General features: G+C 42.7%; 1 protein-coding gene across 1 annotated transcript; it reads left to right on the forward strand.

Annotated features, from left to right (window-relative positions):
• Window positions 1-22,904, forward strand: ZNF14 (zinc finger protein 14). The gene is made up of 4 exons (XM_007995895.3): window positions 1-148; window positions 18,574-18,700; window positions 18,907-18,967; window positions 20,297-22,904. The coding sequence occupies exons 1-4, from the start codon at window positions 146-148 to the stop codon at window positions 22,032-22,034; spliced, it is 1,929 nt and encodes a 642-aa protein (XP_007994086.3). The 5' UTR covers window positions 1-145; the 3' UTR covers window positions 22,035-22,904.
• The last annotated feature ends 682 nt before the right edge of the window (window positions 22,905-23,586 follow it).

Consider the following 23,586-nt stretch of genomic DNA (forward strand, 5'->3'; position numbering starts at 1 on the left):
AGTGCAGACGTCGCCATTCCTGGCCCATGGCAAGATTGCTTTTCACCTGCCTCTGAGGGCGAAGGTGGCTCTGGCGCATCCTTTCTCGCGCCGTGACCTGCAGCTACTGACAGATCCATAGGGAGGACTTCCCGAACTCTGGGAAATGGTGAGTGTGCGGGGCCAGTGTCCGAGGGGAGGTTTCTGGTTAGAACCGTCTGTGGCCGAGGCCGGGGACCTCCTTGCAGTCAACTCTGGGGTCTGCAGACCCGGGGGCCACCACGGGCGCAGTTAGGTCCTCGGTCCTCTCCGTGGGGGCTGGACCGGCAGCCGGGAGCCCCAGCGTCCTATCCCATCCCCGCGGGGCGACCTCGGCCCCCGGCCCTGGAGCCCCTCTGTGGGCAGCTCCGCACCCCGCATCTCCCCGGATTGTTCGGTGACTGCGGGAGGGTCCTGGGGAGATCCCATCTCGGTCTGTGGGGTTTGTGCGTTTAAGAATCCACTTGGCTGGAAACCTTACGAAGAATCCACGGGTGCGTTTCCTCACTTGTGATAACCGAAGCCTGGGGAGGTCCTTGCTGCCGGGGTCAGGAGGACAAGAGGAGCTCCCAGAGGTTCCTGTGACTGCTCAACGCCCCTGCTGTCATCACCAGGGACTGACCCCCCTCTAGTGCTCCCAGCACTCAAGTCTGGGGGTGTTTTTGACCTTCTGAATGTGGGCTTTCTTTTCGAACTGCGAGGACGGGGACTCCTTCATAACTGATCAGAAAGTTTGTGTTTCTTGCCTTTGGACTTCTTGATCAAACATTAATTCTAGCCACCCTTCATTCTAGTTTCCTTTCGCTCTGGGTAATTTTGTTCCCTTGCGTGAATGTGTGCGATTTTTAGTTTCTTTGGTTTCTGGATGAAATTTATCGTGAGTTTGTTCAGGTTTTTAAAATTGTCTTGTTTGTGTTTCTTTATCTGCGTGGTTTCTACCCAAGAGATTTCTCCTATGTTGCAGTGCCATGATGATGGAAAATCTCTGTATGTCATTTCTTCCATATAAGTGGTAGGCTTTTTTTGTTTTGTTTTGTTTTTTGAGACGGAGTCCCGCTCTGTCGCCCAGGCTGGAGTGCAGTGGCGCGATCTCGGCTCACTGCAAGCTCCGCCTCCTGGGTTCACGCCATTCTCTTGCCTCATCCTCCCGAGTAGCTGGGACTACAGGCGCCCACCACCACTCCTGGCTAATTTTTTGTATTTTTAGTAGAGACGGGATTTCACCGTGTTAGCCAGGATGGTCTCAATCTCCTGGCCTTGTGATCCGCCCGTCTCAGCCTCCCAAAGTGTTGGGATTACAGGCGTGAGCCGCCGCGCCCAGCTAAGTGGTAAGCTTTGAGGTGTTTGTGAGAGTGATGTTTATGACATACACCACTTTGATACATTCCGATTGTAAGTGTACGTTGTGATTTTTCTTTCCTCTTGTGGTTATAATAGGTCAGTGTGTTTTTCTCTGAGCAATTATCCAGTGGAAGATTCCTAAGTCTAGAGTCACTGTGGGAATTTTTTTTTCTTTTCTTTTTTTTTTTTTTAAGATGGAGTCTCACTCTGTCGCCCAGGCTGGAGTGCAATGGCGTGATCACGGCTCACTGCAACCTCTGCCTCCCTGGTTCAAGCAATTCTCCTGCTTCAGCCTCCCGAATAGCTGGGATTACAGGCGCCTGCCACCATGCTCGGCTAATTGTTGTATTTTTTAGCAGAGATGGGGTTTCACCATGTTGGCCAGGCTGGTCTTGAACTCCTGACCTCAGGTGATCTCCGTGTCTCAGCCTCCCAAAGTGCTGGGATTACAGGCATGGGCCACTGTGACTGGCTGATTGTGGGCATTTTTTTTGATGCTGATATGTCAGTAATCTAGTTTGGGTACCATATCCTAAAAGGTGTAATATATAGTTTTTCAGAATTGGAATACTAGTTATTATTGTATAAAATAATCATCAATAGGTAATGGTTTTCCTAAGGTGGTTATTTGTAGATCATATCTTATATCTGTCTGTGTACTTGGGTCAAAAGCTAGTAATGAGTCTCCTCGTCTTAATTCAAGTAGGCTTAATATACATTACCTTGAATCTTCACATCCTGATGGTTTGGATGTATCCAGTTGAGCTATAGCTGCCTTATGATCTGCCAGTGTTTTGTAAATAGTTTTCCTGATTGTATTGGGTTTCTTATGTTATTCCAAGTCTGAGTTAGTAAAATACTTCGCTTAGTACATTGGGTTTGCAGTCTTTCCCCATCAAGTTTCCTAATATAAATAGATTGGTTTTTAAGATGCCTACCTTGTACTCAATATTGTAATTAAACACCTTTTGAATTTATATGCGTCATCATTGATTGTATTTCATTAAGTATCTGTGAGATAGAGGAGAGTATGGAAGTGGTAATTGACATGTGGGAAAGTTTGTATTTAAAATCAAACCCTGCTCTTAAGAAATAAAACTGCGGGCTGGGCATGGTAGGTCACACCTGTAATCCCAGCACTCTAAGAGGCTGAGGCAGACAGATCACCTGAGGTCAGGAGTTCAAGACCACCCTGACCAACATAGCAAAATCCGTCTCTACTAAAAATACAAAAAAAAAAATTAGCTGGGCGTAGTGGCACACACCTGTAATCTCAGCTGCTTGGGAGTTTGAGGCAGGAGAATTGGAATTGCTTGAACCCAGGAGGCGGAGGTTGCAGTGAGCCGAGATAACACCACTGCACTCCACTCTTGAGACTCTGTCTCAAAAAAAAAAAATTAAATAAATAAATAAAGGTAGTTTGCATATATTGTAGCCAAGTTTGCCATCCAGTGTGAATTTAGCATGTGTTATGTCAAATTCTGAGTGGTGCTGTGTCTGTTCAGTTTGATTTGTAAAGCTTGTTGGTCTAGGTATGTGTAGCCATTTTAGTAAATTATATTGAAAAATGGGTGAGAGTAAGGTTTTTCACCTGTAGGATGATGAAATATAGCTCTAATATATGTTAAGGTGGAAGCATACTAATGTTGGTTGTCCCTTAAAATATATGTCTCATTGGGTGGTGTTGACTCTGTACATTTTTTTTTGTAAGTTTCTCAGTTGTGGTGTTTAATTGGTACCCTTGAAAACAAGTATATTGGCTGGACGCGGTGGCTCAAGTCTGTAATCCCAGCACTTTGGGAGGCCGAGACGGGCGGATCACAAGGTCAGGAGATCAAGACCATCCTGGCTAACAGGTGAAACCCTGTCTCTAAAAACTAGCCAGGCGAGATGGCGGGTGCCTGTAGTCCTCTGCCTCGGGAGGCTGAGGCAGGAGAATGGCGTGAACCCGGGAGGCGGAGCTTGCAGTGAGCTGAGATCCGGCCACTGCACTCCAGCCTGGGTGACAGAGCGAGACTCCGTCTCAAAAAAAAAAACCAAAAAAAAAAAAAAAACAAACAAAAAAAGAAAACAAGTATATTTAGGACAACTCTGTCTACATAATCTTCTGTTGTTTTAGGATGTGTTTCAGAAGTCGTGTGTGTAGGCCAGGTGTGGTGCTCATACCTGTTATCCCAGCACTTTGAGAAACCGAGGCGATGAATCACCTGAGTCAGGAGTTCGAGACCAGCGTGGCCAACATGGCGAAACTCTGTCTCTACTGAAAATACAAAAAATTAGCTGGATGTGGTGGCAGGTGCCTGTAATTCCAGCTACTTGGGAGGCTGAGGCAGGAGAATTGCTTGAACCCAGGAGGTGGAGGTTGCAGCAAGCCAAGATTGCACCATTGCACTCCAGCCCGGATGACAGAGCAAGACTCTGTCTCTTAAAAAAAAAAAAAAAAAAAAAAAAAAAAAAATTTGTGTGTGTAAAGTGATCAGGATCAGTTAAGATTATTGGGTGGGCCGGGTGCAATGGCTCACACCTGTAATCCCAGCACTTTGGGAGGCTGAGGCGGTTGAATTACGAGGTCAGGAGTTCCAGACCAGCCTGGCCAATATGGTAAAACCCTGTCTCTACTAAAAAATACAAAAATTAGCTGGGTGTGGTGTCGGTTGCCTGTAATCCTAGCTACTCAGGAGGCTGAGGCAGGAGAATCGCTTGAACCCAGGAGGCGGAGGTTGCGGCAAGCCAAGATCGCGCCACTGTACTCCAGCCTGGGCGCCAGAGCAAGACTCCATCTCGTGGGGTGATACAAAAGATTACTGGGTATAATCTTTGTTTCAGTCTAATTCTAGTAGTGAGGATTTTTTTAGTTCTGTCAAAGAATTGTGGTTCTGTCAAATAAGTTTGACTTTTGGCATGATTATAGTAAGGTTGGGGAAGGCAAAATTTCCCAAAAGTGGAAAGTTAGAGAATCATTTTAGTATGTCTTATCCTCTTCTATTATATATTACAGTCCAATGGGTATCCCAGTGGCATTGATATTTTTTCCTGTGGAGGTCTGAAAGTTGTGTATATGTAATATGAATGGTTGGTGTGATAGCTGTGTCTGGTGTTGTACCATCTTTTAGATCTGCTTTGTAATCATAATCTTTACTTCTTTCAAGTCTGGGTTGGTACGAGAATTCATACCAAGTATCAACAAATGACTTGTAGGAGTATATATCATATTTAAGCTTGTCATGTTAGTTCTTCTAGTATACTTTTTTTTTGTTTGTTTTTTTGAGATGGAGTTTTGCTTTTTCACAGTCTGGAGTGCAGTGGCTTGATTTTGGCTCACTGCAACCTCTGCCTTCCAGTTTCAAGCAATTCTCCTGCCTCAGCCTCCTGAGCAGCTGGGATTACAGGTGCTTGCCACCACGCCCAGCTCATTTTTGTATTTTTAGTAGAGTTGGGATTTCACCGTGTTGGCCAGGCTGGTCTCAAACTCCTGACCTTGTGATCCGCCCACTACAGCCTTTCAAAGTGCTGGAATTACTGGCAAGAGCCACCATGCCCGGCCTCAGTATATGGTTTGACTGTGGTACTTGGATTGGTGTTTGGTCTGACAGATTGCTTTTATCTAATGATCTGTTTTGTTTTGTTTCTGTTTGTTTGTTTGATTGTTTGTTTTTGAGACGCAGTCTGACTCTGTTGCCCAGGCTGGAGTGCAGTGGCGCGATCTCGGCTCACTGCAACCTCCACCTCCTGGGTTCAAGCGATTCTCCTGCCTTAGCCTCCCAAGTAGCTGGGATTATAGGCATGAGCCACCATGCTGGCTAATTTTTGTATTTTTAGTAGAGACAGAGTTTCACCATGATGACCAGGCTGGGTAATGGTCTATTTTGATTGGCATGTCTGCTTCTGTGGCATTTTTCTATGTATTATGGGTGCTGTCCATTGGTTTGAGATGTTATTGAATGCTGGATTGTAGCTACATACATTGGCTGAGTTGCATTTATGTGGTCTTCTAAGGGGTATTTGGGAATACATGCCAAGCATCTATAAAAATGCATTGATTGGATGTGTGTGTAGAAACTCTTTAGGCATTCATTTCAAATGGTCTGAGACTGCATATTATTAGTCCCTGATTTTTCTAGCAGTTGTTCAAAAAATAATATGTTTTCATCAAGTACATGTTGTGGAGTGTGTTCTGGTAATCCTGTGATTTTAGGTATGAGTTGGTATTGGATATCTATGTATTCGAGGCTCAGAAATTTTTATGGTGGCTTTAGAAGGAGTGGTAGGAACAGAAGTAGTAGTAGTAGTTGTTGTTGTATCTGTTACATCCCTTTTATATTCTAAAATATTTTAGGCTGCATGCATTGCCTCACACCTATAATCCCAGCACTTTGGGAGGTTGAGGTGGGAGGATGGCTTGAGACCAGCAACATAGGGAGACCCCATCGCTACTAAAAAAAAAATAATAATAACTATTTTAGTCTATTTGTGTCAATCCTATGTTTTATATTAATTATTGGATATGTAATATGTATCTGATTAAACATAACACTGTAACAACTAAGAGATAACAGTACTCGGCCTTGAAGTTCCAAGATTAGGCTGAATAGGAACAGCTCCCAGCGTGAGCAACACAGAAGATGGGTGATTTCTGCATTTCCAATTGAGGTACTGGGTTCATCTCACTGGGGTTTGTTAGACAGTGAGTGCCGCCCACAGAGCAGGGCGAGGCATCGCCTCACCCGGGAAGCACAAGGGGTCGGGGTATTCCCTTTCCTAACCAAGGGAAGCCGTGACAGACGGTATCTGGAAAATCAGGACTCTCCCCTCCTATCCACTTTTCCAACAGTCTTAGCAAATGGCACACCAGGAGATTATATCCTGTGCCTGGCTCAGAGGGTCCCATGCCCAGAGAACCTCGCTCATTGCTAGCACAGCAGTCTGAGATGGAACTGCAAGGCGGCAGCGAGGCTGGTGGAGGGGCGTCCACCATTGCTGAGGCTTGAGTAGGTAAACAAAGTGACTGGGAAGCTCGAACTGGGTGGAGCCCACTGCAGCTCAAGGAGGCCTGCCTGCCTCTGTAGACTCCACCTCTGGGGGCAGGGCATAGCTGAACAAAAGGCAGCAGAAACTTCTGCAGACTTAAACGTCCCTATCTGACAGCTTTGAAGAGAGTAGTGGTTCTCTCAGCACAGAGTTTCAGATCTGAGAACAGACAGAGTGCCTCCTCAAGTGGGTCCCTGACCCCCGAGTAGCCTAACTGGGAGACACCTCCCAGTAGGGACAGACTGACAGGTGTCCCTCTGAGATGAAGCTTCCAGAGGAAGGATCAGGCAACAACATTTGCCATTCTTCAATATTTGCTGTTCTGCAGCTTCTGCTGGTGATACGCAGGCAAACAGCGTCTGGAGTGGACCTCCAGCAAACTCCAACAGACCTGCACCTGAGGATCCTGACTGTTAGAAGGAAAACTAACAAACAGAAAGGACATCCACACCAAAACCCCATCTGTACGTCACCATCATCAAAGACCAAAGGTAGATAAAACCACGAAGATGGGGAGAAACCAGAGCAGAAAAGCTGAAAATTCTAAAAATCAGAGCACCTCTTCTTCTCCAAAGGAATGCAGCTCCTCACCAGCAATGGAACAAAGCTGGATGGAGAATGACTTTGACAAGTTGAGAGAAGAAGGCTTCAGACGATCAGTAATAACAAAATTCTCTGAGCTAAAGGAGGATGTTCAAACCCATTGCAAAGAAGCTAAAAACCTTGAAAAAAGATTAGACAAATGGCTAACTAGAATAAACAGTGTAGAGAAGACCTTAAATGACCTGATGGAGCTAAAAACCATGGCATGAGAACCACGTGATGCATGTACAAGCTTCAGTAGCTGATTTGATCAAGTGGAAGAAAGCATATCAGTGATTGAAGATCAAATGAATGAAATGAAGTGAGAAGAGAAGTTCAGAGAAAAAAGAGTAAAAAGAAATGAACAAAGCCTCCAAGAAATATGGGACTATGTTAAAAGACCAAATCTACGTTTGATTGGTGTACCTGAAAGTGACAGGGAGAATGGAACCAAGTTGGAAAATACTCTTCAGGATATTATCCAGGAGAACTTCCCCAACCTAGCAAGGCAGGCCAACATTAAAATTCAGGAAATACGAGAACGCCACAAAGATACTCCTCAAGAAGAGCAACTCCAAGACACATAACTGTCAGATTCACCAAAGTTAAAATGAAGGAAAAAATGTTAAGGGCAGCCAGAGAGAAAGGTCAGGTTACCCATAAAGGGAAGCTCATCAGACTAACAGCAGATCTCTTGGCAGAAACTCCCCTAGCCAGAAGAGAATGGGGGCCAATATTCAACATTCTTAAAAAAAATAGAATTTTCAACCCAGAATTTCATATCCAGCCAAACTAAGCTTCATAAGTGAAGGAGAAATAAAATCCTTTACAGACAAACAAATGCTAAGAGATTTTATCACCACCAGGCCTGCCTTACAAGAGCTCTTGAAGGAAGCACTAAAGGAAGCACTAAACATGGAAAGGAACAAACGGTACCAGTCACTGCAAAAACATGCCAAATTGTAAAGACCATTCATGCTAGGAAGAAACTGCATCAACTAACAAGCAAAATAACCAGCTAACATCATAATGACAGGATCGAATTCACACATAACAATATTAACCTTAAATGTAAATGGGCTAAATGCTCCAATTAAAAGACACAGACTGGCAAATTGGCTAAAGAGTCAAGACCCATCAGTGTGCTGTATTCAGGAGACCCATCTCACATGCAGACACACACATAGGCTCAAAATAAAGGGATGGAGGGAGATCTACCAAGCAAATGGAAAGCAAACAAAAGCAGGGGTTGCAATCCTAATCTCTGATAAAACAGACTTTAAACCAACAAAGATCAAAAGAGACAAGGCCATTACATAATGGTAAAGGGATCAATTCAACAAGAAGAGTTAACTATCCTAAATATATATGCACCCAGGCCGGGCGCGGTGGCTCAAGCCTGTAATCCCAGCACTTTGGGAGGCCGAGACGGGCGGATCACAAGGTCAGGAGATCGAGACCATCCTGGCTAACATGGTGAAACCCCGTCTCTACTAAAAAACACAAAAAAAAACAACTAGCCAGGCGAGGTGGCGGGCGCCTGTAGTCCCAGCTACTCGGGAGGCTGAGGTAGGAGAATGGCGTAAACCCGGGAGGTGGAGCTTGCAGTGAGCTGAGATCCGGCCACTGCACTCCAGCCTGGGTGACAGAGCAAGACTCCGTCTCAAAAAAAAAAAAAAAAAAAAAAAAAAATATATATATATATATATATATATATATATATATATATATATATATGCACCCAATACAGGAACACCCAGATTCATAAAGCAAGCCCTTAGAGACCTACAAAGAGACTTAGACTCCCAGACAATAATAATGGGAGACTTTAACACCCCACTGTCAACATTAGACAGATCAACAAGACAGAAAGTTAAGAAGGATATCCAGGAATTGAACTCAGCTCTGCACCAAGCAGACCTAATAGACATCTACAGAACTCTCCACCCCAAATCAACAGAATATACATTCTTCTCAGCACCACATCGCACTTACTCCAAACTTGAACACATAATTGGAAGTAAAGCACTCCTCAGCAAATGTAAAAGAACAGAAATTATAACAAACTGTCTCTCAGACCACAGTGCAATCAAACTAGAACTCAGGATTAAGAAACTCACTCAAAACCATTCAACTGCATGGAAACTGAACAACCTGCTCCTGAATGACTACTGGGTACATAATGAAATGAAGGAAGAAATAAAGATGTTCTTTGAAACCAATGAGAACAAAGACACAACATACTAGAATCTCTGGGACACATTTAAAGCACTGTGTAAAGGAAAATTTATAGCACTAAATGCCCACAAGAGAAAGCAGGAAAGATCTAAAATTGACACCCTAACATCACAACTAAAAGAACTAGAGAAGCAACAGCAAACACATTCAAAAGCTAGCAGAAGGCAAGAAATAACTAAGATCAGAGCAGAACTGAAGGAGATAGAAACACAAAAAAACCCTTCAAAAAATCCATGAATCTAGGAACTGGTTTTTTGAAAAGATCAACAAAATTGATAGACCGCTAGCAAGACTAATAAAGAAGAAAAGAGAGAAGAATCAAATAGACACAATAAAAAATGATAAAGGGGATATCACCACCAATCCCACAGAAATACAAACTACCATCAGAGAATACTGTAAACACCTCTACACAAATAAACTAGAAAATCTAGAAGAAATGGATAAATTCCTGGACACATACACCCTCCCAAGACTAAACCAGGAAGAAGTTGAATCCCTGAATAGACCAATAACAGGCTCTGAAATTGAGGCAATAATTAATAGCCTACCAACCAAAAAAAGTCCAGGACCAGACAGATTCACAGCCGAATTCTACCAGAGGTGCAAAGAAAGAGAATTTTAGACCAATATCCCTGATGAACATTGATGCAAAAATCCTTAATAAAATACTGGCAAACTGAATCAAGCAGCACATCAAAAAGCTTATCTACCACGATCAAGTTGGCTTCATCCCTGGGATGCAAGGCTGGTTCAACATATGCAAATCAATAAATGTAATCCATCGCATAAACAGAACCAAAGATAAAAACCACATGATTATCTCAATAGATGCAGAAAAGTCCTTCGACAAAGTTCAACAGTGCTTCATGCTAAAAACTCAATAAACTAGATATTGATGGGACATATCTCAAAATAATAAGAGCTATTTATGACAAACCCACAGCCAATATCATACTGAATGGGCAAAAACTGGAAGCATTCCCTTTGAAAACTGGCACAAGACAGGGATGCCCGCTCTCACCACTCCTATTCAACACAGTGTTGGAAGTTCTGGCCAGGGCATTCAGGCAGGAGAATCAAATAAAGGGTATTCAGTTAGGAAAAGAGGAAGTCAAATTGTCCCTATTTGCAGATGACATGATTGTATATTTAGAAAACCCCATCGTCTCAACCCAGAATCTCCTTAAGCTGATAAGCAACCTCAGCAAAGTGTCAAGATACAAAATCAATGTGCAAAAATCACAAGCATTCGGCCGGGCACGGTAGCTCAAGCCTGTAATCCCAGCACTTTGGGAGGCCGAGATGGGCGGATCACAAGGTCAGGAGATCGAGACCATCCTGGCTAACCCAGTGAAACCCCGTCTCTACTAAAAAATACAAAAAACTAGCCAGGCGAGGTGGCGGGCACCTGTAGTCCCAGCTACTTGGGAGGCTGAGGCAGGAGAATGGCGTGAACCCGGGAGGCGGAGCTTGCAGTGAGCTGAGATTGCGCCACCGCACTCCAGCCTGGGCGAAAGAGTGAGATTCCGTCTCAAAAAAAAAAAAAAAAAAAAAAAAAATCACAAGCGTTCCTTTACACCAATAACAGACAAACAGCCAAATTGTGAGTGAACTCCCATTCACAATTGCTACAAAGAGAATAAAATACCTACGAATCCAACTTACAAGGGATGTGAAGGACCTCTTCAAGGAGAACTACAAACCACTGCTCAACGAAATTAAAGAGGACACAAACAAATGGAAGAACATTCCATGTTCATGGATAGGAAGAATCAATATCGCGAAAGTGGTCATACTGCCCAAGGTAATTTATAGATTCAATGCCATCCCCATCAAGCTACCAATGACTTTCTTCACAGAATTGGAAAAACTGCTTTAAAGTTCATATGGAACCAAAAAAGCCCACATTGCCAAGACAATCCTAAGCCAAAAGAACAAAGCTGGAGGCATCATGCTACCTGACTTCAAACTATACTACAAGGCTACAGTAACCAAAACAGCATGGTACTGGTACCAAAACAGAGATATAGACCAATGGATCAGAACGGAGCCCCCAGAAATAATACCACACATCTACCACCATCTGATCTTTGAAAAACCTGACAAAAATAAGAAATGGGGAAAGGATTCCCTATTTAATAAATGGTGCTGGGAAAACTGGCTAACCATATGTAGAAAGTGGAAACTGGATCCTTTCCTTACACCTTATTCAAAAATTAATTCAAGATGGATTAAAGACTTAAATGTTAGACCTAAAACCATAAAAACCCTAGAAGAAAACCTAGGCAATACCATTCAGGACATAGGCATACGCAAGGACTTCATGTCTAAAACACCAAAAGCAACAGCGACAAAAGCCAAAATTGACAAATGGGATCTAATTAAACTAAAGAGCTTCTGCACAGCAAAAGAAACTACCATCAGAGTGAACAGGCAACCTACAGAATGGGAGAAAATTTTTACAATCTACCCATCTGACAAAGGGCTAATATCCAGAATCTACAAAGAACTTTAACAAATTTACAAGAAAAAATCAAACAACCCCATCAAAAAGTGGGCAAAGGATATAAACAGACACTTCTCAAAAGAAGACATTTATGCAGCCAACAGACACATGAAAAAATGTTCACCATCACTGGCCATCAGAGAAATGCAAATCAAAACCACAATGAGATACCATCTCACACCAGTTAAAAGGGCGATCATTAAAAAGTCACAAAACAACAGGTGCTGGAGAGGATGTGGAGAAATAGGAACATTTTTACACTGTTGGTGGGACTGTAAACTAGTTCAACCACTGTGGAAGACAGTATGGCAATTCCTCAAGGATCTGGAACTAGAAATACCATTTGACCCAGCCATCCCATTACTGGGGATATACCCAAAGGATTTTAAATCATGCTGCTATAACATGCACATGTATGTTTATTGCAGCACTATTCACAATAGCAAAGACTTGGAACCAACCCAAATGTCCATCAATGACAGACTGGATTAAGAAAATGTGGCACATATACACCATGGAATACTGTGCAGCCATAAAAAAGGATGAGTTCATGTCCTTTGTAGTGACATGGATGAAGCTGGAAACCATCATTCTGAGCAAACTATCGTAAGGACAGAAAACCAAACTCCACATGTTCTCACTCATAGGTGGGAACTGAACAATGAGAACACTTGGACATAGGGTGGGGAACATCACACACCAGGGCCTGTCGTGGGGTGGAGGGAGGCGGCAGGGATAGCATTAGGAAATATACCTAATGTAAATGACGAATTAACGGGTGCAGCACACCAACATGGTACATGTATACATATGTAACAAACCTGCACGTTGTGCACATGTACCCTAGAACTTAAAGTATAATAATAAAAAAAAATAACAGTGCTCAATGGGTAAGTTTCATCCTAAACTCTTCCTTAAGCAGCATAGCAGAGAGTTGTTACTAGCAGCAGTATGTATCAAGCGAAATACATGTTTTCTCCTCTCTCATTAAGCAGTTACGCAATACAACTTATATAACAGGTTAGTAGCCAAGCCAGACCACTGCAGCCCTTGGAGTCTGCAGGTTCACCTAAGCCTCCAGTGGTTCCTAATGCTGCATTTAGTTCACAAATGTAAGGAATAGAAACCTGGCTGTGGCACCTAGGTTCTACCAGGTCTGGTCTGACATCCATTCTGAGCCTGATCGGCCAGTCTGCTTCAACTAAGTTAATCAAGTAAATCTGATGCAATGGTTCCAAAGTCTCTAGGTGGCAAAGACAAGTCTCAAGATGAAAAGGAAAGTGAATAAGGTGAGGCATAGGAGAACTTAGAGAGGCTAAAGGTGATCTTGGAAAAACTAAGTCTCCATGCTGAGAGTACACTGTTGCTGTCAGTCTGCAAATTATTAATCAGATACTGTGCTTGGCAAGCAGATGGTGCAATTTGTCATTTGTCTGCAGTGGTGTGTATGCTTGTGTTACCCTGGTTTATCTGGTTGGAATTTAAGTAATAACAAGACAGTAAAGTCACTCTGATGACTAGTAGAGGTGAATGAGAAAGGCAGTAAGACCAGCCGAGAAGCTACACAAATTTGTAGCCAGGTTGTTCTTTTTTTTTTTTTGAGATTGAGTCTTGCTCTGTTGCCTAGGCTAGAGTGCAAGGGCTCACTGCAGCCTCTGCTCATTGCAGCCTCCGCCTCCTGGGTTCAAGCGATTCTCCTGCCTCAGCCTCCCTGATAGCTGGGATTACAGGTGCCTGCCACCGTACCCGGCTAATTTTTGTATTTTTTAGTAGAGACAGGGTTTCACCATTTTGGTCAGGCTGGTCTTGAACTCCTGACCTTAGGTGATCCACCCACCTCAGCCTCCCAAAGTGCTAGGATTACAGGCATGAGCCACTATACCCAGCCCAGGTTGTTGTTCTTAAGCAAGTAAACTTGTTATTCCAGTGATGGCTACAGGTGATGTTGAAGTTAAAAATACTAGGTAAGTGGCAAGTAAAACTGGATTGAAGTGCACCTTCAATTATTCTTATGGAAACACTGATGCAATCAGTGACTTGAAGAAAACAGTGTAGTGCCACTGTTGTAGAAGGTGTAACAAATCTAGGTCTAGTGAAAATTTGGAGAAAAGTTGGAGATTTTGCATAATTCTAAGTCTCCTCTTTTTCCTGTAGTCAGTAAGTATATCTATATCCATGGGCCAGGATGTCCTGCTGGGAGATAGTGTTGTCATTTAGTCAAATGCTCACCTTGTAAGGTATAATCTTTGTATCATTGTCTTCCTTATCCTTTGTGACTGTTAAGATTGGTTGATTAAAGTAAGAGTAGAAGGGCCGGGTGCGGTGGCTCATGCCTATAATCCCAGCCCTTTGGGAGGTCAAGGTGGGCAGATCACTTGAGGCCAGGAGTTTGACACTCACCTGGCCAACATGGCAAAACCCCATCTCTACTGAAAATACAAAAAATTAGGCCGGGCGCGGTGGCTCAAGCCTGTAATCCCAGCACTTTGGGAGGCCGAGACGGGCGGATCACGAGGTCAGGAGATCAAGACCATCCTGGCTAACCCGGTGAAACCCCGTCTCTACTAAAAAATACAAAAATCTAGCCGGGCGAGGTGGCGGGTGCCTGTAGTCCCAGCTACTCGGGAGGCTGAGGCAGGAGAATGGCGTCAACCCGGGAGGCGGAGCTTGCAGTGAGCTGAGATCCGGCCACTGCACTCCAGCCTGGGCGACAGAGCGAAACTCCGCCTCAAAAAAAAAAAAAAAAAAAAAAAAGAATTTCTATGTCTCTGCTTAAATTGTGTATTTTTTCTTTCATATTGTTCAACATTTCCTTGAGAACCCTTACTATATTAATCATATTTGGTTTAAATTTCTTATCTGACAATTCCATCATCTCTTCTATACCTAATCTGGTTCTGGCGCTTGACCTCTGTCTTCTAATTCTGTTCTTAAAACCTTCTCGTATTTCGTATATTTTTTGTTGAAAACTGGACAAGATGTACTGGGAAAAAGAAACCGAGGTAAATAGGCCTTGAGTGTGAGTTCTAGGTTTATCCTACTGGGTTTTGTCTCTGTTTACTGTTTTCAGTAGCTGTAGATGTCAGAGGTTAAAATTTCCTTTGGTGTCCTTGCTTTTCTCTCTCCTGTCATCTTTGGGGTTCTCTAGACACTTGCTAAATAAAGTCTGAAACATGCAGAAGGAAACTGCAATATTCTTTCATTGCAGCCACCCGTTTTTAAACAGAAACCCTAATGACAATACTGGTAAGCTGTAGGTGGAAGGGAAACATGTTATAGTCCTATGATTTGATCTCAGTCTTTTAGTGAGCCTGTGCCCCTGAGCTGCAATGTTTTGTGATATGATATGATTAGTCTTTGTATGTGATTCCTAGCACAGAGCTCCTAAATCCCTTGAATTTCACAAGTGAGAAGGGTGAAAGGATCCTCCTTATTTGCAAAGTAGCACTCTTAGGAGATCCTAGATGACTTTAGAATTAAGATTGGTGACCAGAAAGACCCACCCTTGAACTTTCAGCCCTAGCCCCCAGCCTCACAAAAGAAAAGAGGAGCTGGAGATTGAATTAATCATTAGTGTGTCATGATTTAATCAATTATATCTATCTGATGGGACCTTCATAAATATTGGGGCTCTGAGAACTTCCATGTTGGTGAACATATTGAGGTGCCGTGAGGATGGCACACCCAGGGAATGCATGGAAACTTCCCACCTCCTCCCCATACCGACCAATGGGCCTCTTCCACTTGGCTGTTCGTGAGTTGTATGTTTTGTAATTAAACCGGTGATGCTAAGGAAGTCACTCTCCTGACTTCTGAGGGAGGCCCTAGTGAATTATTGAACTATAAAGGGTGTTGTGAGAACTCCAGATTTGTAGTTGGCATATAGAAGCATGGGTGGCCTGGGCACCCCACTGTGTGACTTGCATCTGACATGGGGGCAGTCTTATGGGACTGAGTCCTTAACCTATGGAGTCTGACTAATTCTGGGTACTTAAAATTGAATTATATTTTAGGGCACAGTCGATGTCAGAGAGTTGGAGAATGGTGTTGGAAAAGACACCTTGTATTGGTGTTGGGAAGACAAAAAACGGTTCACTTTCACACATGCTTCTGTGTCCCTGCCCCCAGGTCACATAGGCTTTGGCAAAATCCTAGTAGGTTAGGCTTTTGTTGAAATGGATTTTTTTGAGAACAGGCCTTCTTAAGAAAAACATGATGATCTGGGAATATTATAAAATTGTTACTTTTCCTATTTGTCTCTCAAATTTTAGAGAGAAAACTTTGCCTTATGACTCTCAATTCTTTTTTTCTTTTTTTCTTTTTTTTTTTTTTTTGAGACGGAGTCTCGCTCTGTCACCCAGGCTGGAGTGCGGTGGCCGGATCTCAGCTCACTGCAAGCTCCGCCTCCCGGGTTTACGCCATTCTCCTACCTCAGCCTCCCGAGTAGCTGGGACTACAGGCGCCCGCCATGTCGCCCGGCTAGTTTTTTGTATTTTTTAGTAGAGACGGGGTTTCACCGTGTTAGCCAGGATGGTCTCGATCTCCTGACCTCGTGATCCACCCGTCTCGGCCTCCCAAAGTGCTGGGATTACAGGCTTGAGCCACCGCGCCCGGCCGACTCTCAATTCTTTAATGGATCTAAGAAGAGTAATTGATTTGATATTTGTTTATTTTTTACTTGCGCGACTGGGAATGACAATTTCTATGTTCCTTACTTGTAAGACCCGAAATTGGAAGTCTCTGACTTCATTTTTTTGTGATGTTTGATGGATGATCACTTTAAAATCTCATTCTTGCCAGGCATGGGGACTCATGCCTATAATCCCAGCACTTTGGGAAGCGGAGGCAGGCAGATCGCTTGAGCCCAGGAGTTCAAGACCAACCTGGCCAACATTGTGAAACCCTGTCTCTACTAAAAACACAAAAATTAGACGGGTGTGGTGGTGCACACCTGTAATCCCAGCTACTCAGGAGGCTGAGGCACAAGAATCGCTTGAACCCAGGAGGCGAAGGTTGCAGTGAGCTGAGATCACGCTACAGCACTCCAACCTGGGCAACAGCGAAACTCGGTCTCAAAAAAAAATGAAATAAAATAAAATCTCATTCCTCCTTTTCCACTATATACCCCACATCCAGATATGATAGGAAGAAAGCCTGGGTCACCCTCATTTGGTGCTGGTGAGACATCCAATCCACATTAGCCCCTGCCTGTATGCATGAACTCCCACACTAGCCCACTCCCTAACCTCAGTGAAAACCCCCAGCCAGCCTACCCGTTCTTCCCAAGATCGCAAGTATACACGTAATAAACCTTCTCCTGGTGTAGGGATTTTGTAGGGGTCTAAGTTGCCATACGTTCCTCCTCAGGCCTGAGCTCTAACTTCCCAGTAACCTGCTAGATCCATGAAATATGAGAGAGACAAAAGGAAGAACTGAGCCTGTGATAAATATTACACAAACAAGTTGAAATTAATACTTCTGCAAAGGAATATTTTCATTCAGCCAGCTAGATTTGAGTACTCATAGTAGAACAGAAATTAAAAGAAATTTTAAAGATGTGTAAGCAAAACCTCAGTTGTATGTAAGAAAAACCAGTTCCCCCTGAGGAAGAGAAAGAGCTGAAGTCCTTTAAAAATTGACTGCCTGTTTTTCTGTGGCTAGTGAGCCTTATCTCTCCCTTTCCCAGGCATTGTGAAGACTCTGTTTCTCTAGCTGTGCAGCTGCAAGGTCACTAAACAGATAATCTCAAGTCGTAAAACATGTTGTTCTTTGAAAAGTAAGAAATAATGTAATGCGTGTCTTAATTGAATAACTGTCTTTGTTTCTCACTTCTGTCCCCCTGCACAAATCTTCCCCCACCCCACGAAATACTGAAAAGGTAGCTTGACTCTTTGTTCGAGGCTCAGTCCTTTAGATGTTAATCCAACTGGGTCAGTGCACCTAAGTAATTAAATAATTCCTCCTCAACGTGTCAATCTCTCTGATTCCTTAATAATCCCACTGCAGTAGTGGCCCGGGGTCCTTCAGGACTTGGCCAGCAGCTCCTCATGACAATTTAGCTTTCCACAGGCCTCCTGGCCTCTTGTTTGTTGATGGGAATAAAAGAAAAGCCTACCGTTCTTGAAGGTGTATTTATTTATTAAAACCTTATCCAGATTGATTCCATGTTTAATGAAATGCTAAGTAAGATGCTTCATAAGGTAGGAAATGAGTTTCTCACAAGGGATTAGAGGTCTTAAAATTTGTTTCATTTGTATAGCATTTCTCTTACTTTTCCAGTGTGAGCTTGAGTCCACCTTTAGAGAACAATAAAGTTCCAAATAATCACAGTAAAAATATAGAAGTAATTGATCAGGCACAGTGGCTCACGCCTGTAATCCTAGCACTTTGGGAGGCCGGAGGGTGGAGTTGCCTGCGCTCAGGAGTTCGAGACCAGCCTGGGCAACATGGCAAAACCCTGTCTCTACTAAAAATACAAAAAATTAGCTGGGTGTGGTGGCACACCTGTAGTCCCAGCTACTCAGGAGGCTGAGGCACAAGAATCATTTGACCTCCAGAGGCGGAGGTTGCAGTGAGCCAAGATCAGACCACTGAACTCCAGCCTGGGCAATAAAGCAAGACTCTGTTTCAAAAAAAGAAAAAGAAAAAAGAAAAAAATAGAAGTAATTTATGTGTGTTCATGATCGCATGAATTTTATGAGGAAGTCAGTGTGGACAGTTGTAGTTCTGACAGCCGAGTCATACACCAAATGTTTAGAGAACACAGAATTGTATGGGAACTTCTTATAAATCGAGTATAGATCCCCAGTACCACCAGTCTTACCCATCCTCCTGTAAACATATGTGGAATGTTTCAGAACTCAGTCTCCTTTGAGGATGTGGCTGTGAACTTCACCCTGGAGGAGTGGGCTTTGCTGGATTCTTCACAGAAAAAGCTCTACGAAGATGTGATGCAGGAGACCTTCAAAAACCTGGTCTGTCTAGGTAAGGATATCAACATTTCTCTCCTCAGTTAAATATAGAACACAGAACAAGTGTTTCTTGCAGCTGTGTTCCAAGATTTGAAATGTGGAAAGGGAATCTTTCAATGATTGAATCAGACAGAGTCACAGCTAATCATGAAACTAGACTGTAATGATTTTCTGTAATTTGTAATAATTTATAATGGTGTTTCTGGGTGTGCATTTTAGGAAAAAAGTGGGAAGACCAGGACATTGAAGATGACCACAGAAACCAGGGGAGAAATCGAAGGTGAGTTGCATCCACAGAAGAATAGCGGCCCGTGGGGGAATTTCAGAAGAAAGCAGGCAAAACAATTAAGCACAGCTTCAAATTTAGTTATTCCTAGAAAACTTTCACTGAAAATGTTTTCTTAAAAACATCATAGATGTTCAGGATGTGAAAAATAAATCACGTTGAAATAGCATTTAGAAAATTCTTCTATAAATATGATTCTTTTGGCCAGGCACAGTAGTTCATGCAGGTAATCCCAGCGGTTTGGGAGGCTGAGGTAGGAGGATCACTTGAGGCCAGAAATTCAAGACCAGCCTGGGTAACATAACAAGACCTCATCTGGAGAAAAAAAAAAAAAAAAAAGGCTGGGCGTGGTGGCTCACACCTGTATTCCCAGCACTTTGGGAGGCCAAGGGGGCGGATTACGAGGTCAGGAGATCGAGACCATCCTGACTAACATAGTGAAACCCCATCTCTACTAAAAATACAAAAAAAAAAAAAAAAATTAGCCGGGCATGGTGGCAGGCACCTGTAGTCCCAGCTGCTCAGGAGGCTGAGGTAGGAGAATGGCGTGAACCTGGGAGGCGGAGATTGCAGTAAGCTGAGATCGCGCCACTGCACTCCAGCCTGGGCGAGAGAGCGAGATTCCATCTCAAAAAAAAAGGCCTGGCACGGTGGCTCATACCTGTAATCCTAGCACTTTGGGAGGCCAAGGCGGGCGGATTACCAGAGGTCAGGATTTCAAGACCAGCCTGGCCAACATGGCAAAACCCCATCTCCAGTAAAAATACAAAAATTAGCCGGCTGTGGTAGTGTGCTCCTATAATCCCAGCTACTCAGGAGGCTGAGGCAGGAAAATCGCTGGAACCCGGGAGGCAGAGGCTGCAGTGAGCCTAGATCACACCACTGCGCTCCAGCCTGAGTGACAGAGCAAGACTCTGTCTCAAAAAAAAAAAAAAAAAAAAGAAAAAAAAGCATTAGCCAGGCATGCTAGCACGCATCTACAGCGCATCTATAGTCCCAGCTGCTCAGGAGGCTGAGATGGGAGGATTGGTTGAGCCCAGGAATTCAAGGCTTCAGTGAGCTGTGATCGTGCCACTGCACTCCAGCCTGGGTGAGAGAATGAGACTCCATCTCTTATTTAAACAAAACAAACAAAAAAATTGACTGTTTTGATCATAACTATGGTTGAGTCTTCTTCCAGAGCATTGAATATATTAACTTTCAAACAATTCAGACAGTGCAGATACACTTCCTCCGAAAATGGTTAAAATGTAATTCTCATACCTACTAATAAATACAAAATAATTTAAAAGCCACTAATAATGTACTGCTCATTTTTTACAGAGGTCATATGGTTGAGAGACTCTGTGAAAGTAGAAAAGGTAGCAAATGCGGAGAAACCACAAGCCAGATGCCAAATGTTAATATCAACAAGGAAACTTTAACTGGAGCAAAACCACATGAATGCAGCTTTTGTGGGAAAGACTTCATGCGTCATTCATCCCTTAATAGGCACATGAGATCTCACATTGGACAGAAACCAAATGAGTATCAGGAATATGAAAAGCAACCATGTAAACGTAAAGCGGTTGGGAAAACCTTCAGTTATCGCCACTGTGTTCGCAAGCGTGAAAGAACTCACACTGGAGGGAAGCCCTATGAATGCAAACAATGTGGGAAAGCCTTTATATATTACCAGCCTTTTCAAAGACATGAAAGGATTCATGCTGGAGAGAAACCCTATGAATGTAAGCAATGTGGAAAAACCTTTATATATTACCAGTCTTTTCAAAAACATGCTCACACTGGAAAGAAACCCTATGAATGTAAACAGTGTGGGAAAGCCTTTATATGTTACCAATCTTTTCAAAGACATGAAAGGACTCACACTGGAGAGAAACCCTATGAATGTAAGGAATGTGGTAAGGCCTTCAGTTGTCCCACATACTTTCGAACTCATGAAAGAACCCATACTGGAGAAAAACCCTACAAGTGTAAAGAATGTGGTAAAGCTTTCAGTTTTCTCAGTTCTTTTCGAAGGCATAAAAGGACTCACAGTGGAGAAAAACCCTATGAATGTAAAGAATGTGGAAAAGCCTTCTTTTATTCTGCAAGCTTTCAAGCACATGTAATAACACACACTGGGGCTCGACCTTATAAATGTAAAGAATGTGGGAAAGCCTTCAACTCTTCTAATTCCTGTCGAGTGCATGAAAGAACTCATATTGGAGAAAAACCGTATGAATGTAAATGGTGTGGCAAATCATTCAGTTGGTCCATTTCTCTTCGAATGCATGAAAGAACTCATACTGGAGAGAAACCCTATGAATGTAAACAGTGTCATAAAACCTTCAGTTTTTCAAGCTCCCTTCGAGAACACGAAACAACTCACACTGGAGAGAAACCCTATGAATGTAAACAATGTGGGAAAGCCTTCCGTTTTTCAAGTTCCCTTCAAAGACATGAAAGGACTCACAGTGCAGAGAAACCCTATGAATGTAAACAGTGTGGGAAAGCCTTCAGGTGTTCAAGTTATTTTCGAATTCATGAAAGGTTGCACACTGGAGAGAAACCCTATGAATGTAAACAGTGTGGAAAAGTTTTCATTCGTTCCAGTTCCTTTCGACTGCATGAAAGGACACACACTGGAGAGAAACCCTATGAATGTAAACTATGTGGGAAAGCCTTCAGTTTTTCAAGTTCCCTTCGAGAACATGAAAAAATTCACACTGGGAATAAACCGTTTGAATGTAAGCGGTGTGGTAAGGCCTTCCTTCGTTCCAGTCAAATTCGATTGCATGAAAGGACTCACACTGGAGAGAAACCGTATCAGTGTAAACAATGTGGAAAAGCCTTCATTTCTTCCAGTAAATTTCGAATGCATGAGAGAACTCACACAGGAGAGAAACCCTATCGATGTAAACAATGTGGGAAAGCCTTCAGATTTTCAAGTTCTGTTCGAATTCATGAAAGGTCTCACACTGGAGAGAAACCTTATGAATGCAAACAATGTGGAAAAGCCTTCATTTCTTCCAGTCACTTTCGACTGCATGAAAGGACTCATATGGGAGAGAAAGCCTAAGAATATAAGCAACATTCTGAAGCCTTCAGTTTTTCCGCTCCTTCTGAATACACAAAAGAGTTCATACTGGACAAAAGCTGTGTGAATACAAACATTGTTTTAAAGCCCTGGATTGTTCCAGTTTCTTTTGAACACATGAAAGAATTCCCACTGGTGAGAAACCGTATGAATGTAAACATTGTGATTAATCCTTCAGTTGACCTAATTCATTTCAAAGACAGGACTCCTGCTGCAGTGAAATCTGTTTTTTTTTTTTTTTTTTTTTTTTTTAAAAAAAAAAGGCCAAGCTTGGTGGCTCATGCCTGTAGTCCCAGCACTTTGGGAGGCCAAGGCAGGCAGATCATTTGAGGTCAGAAGTTTGACACCAGCTTGGTCAACATGGTGAAACCCTATGTCTACTAAAAATTACAAAAAAATTAGCCAGGCATGGTAGCGCATACCTCTAATCCCTGCTGCTCAGGAGGCTAAGGCAGGAGAAATTGCTTGAAAATAGAGGCAGAGGTTGCAAGGAGCTGAGATCACGCCACTGCAGCCCAGCTTGGGCAACAGAATGAGACACTGTCTCAAGAAAAAAAAAAGTGGGAAAATCTTCAACTGTCCTCTGGAGTGTGAATATATGAAAAGACTCAGTAGGGTAAAAGTCTATAAATGTAAGAAATTTGGGAAAGCCTTCACACAGCCTTTTGAGCACACATGAGAATGTATACTGGAGAGAAACCCTATATATATTAAGAATGTGGGAAATTCTTCATCCTAGTTCTTTTGTTGTTGATGATAGAAAAATATTTTCATTTAATAAAGATTGTCAGGTTATATTTAATGAGAAAGAAAGTATCATGTAAACAGCCCAGTAATAAAATTTTATGATCTTATAAATTATTTTATTTTTCTTTAAAATTGGAACATATTATGCTTTCCAAAGGACATATTGATTTAGATGTGACTCATTCTTCAGTGGATTCTACAGAAGAAATCATATGAGAGCTAATTTCCAATTCAGCAACAGCATTTTTTACTTCTGCAGTTATTTTTTTCTATCCAATCTGGCTGAGTCTTGGTTGAGTAGTTCATGCTGCTATTTGAAGTCCCTGGGTGTGAGGTAGGGATCCTTAAGTTTTCTCTCATAATATGTCCTCTGTTGAGACCTACACTATTAAGATTTTCAACACAAGATAACTCTTGGACTGGCCTTGTAAAAATGGAGAGTAAACATTTGACCCACTTTGTCTGTAGAAGCTTGGTGCAGACTTCTGCTAATATCTCATTCGTTCTGTAGATGGACTTCTAATTTTTGTCTCTCTTGTCTTGCTCTTTCTTCAGTCTCCCATTTAAACTTCTCTACATATTCTATATCATGTTCATTTCCATATGACTTTTCAGATTTACTACTTCTGTTACAGTCTTGCCAATGCACCACAGTATAGCAGTTTTTTGTTCTCTGAGGTAGTATGTGGAGTTCTTTGTCTTACTTCCAAGAATATTAAGGAATGCAGACACAAGGGTGAGATTGGAGCAAAAGTTTAATAAGCAAAGAAAGAAAGCTCTCCGCAGC

The sequence above is a fragment of the Chlorocebus sabaeus genome, chromosome 6 (assembly GCF_047675955.1).
Source record: "Chlorocebus sabaeus isolate Y175 chromosome 6, mChlSab1.0.hap1, whole genome shotgun sequence".
Classification (NCBI taxonomy): Eukaryota; Metazoa; Chordata; class Mammalia; order Primates; family Cercopithecidae; genus Chlorocebus; species Chlorocebus sabaeus.

Coding starts and splice junctions, on each gene's coding strand:
- ZNF14 (XM_007995895.3), top strand. Junction 18,701..18,906: donor CAAAAACCTGGTCTGTCTAG/GTAAGGATATCA, acceptor TGTGCATTTTAG/GAAAAAAGTGGGAAGACCAG. Junction 18,968..20,296: donor AACCAGGGGAGAAATCGAAG/GTGAGTTGCATC, acceptor CATTTTTTACAG/AGGTCATATGGTTGAGAGAC.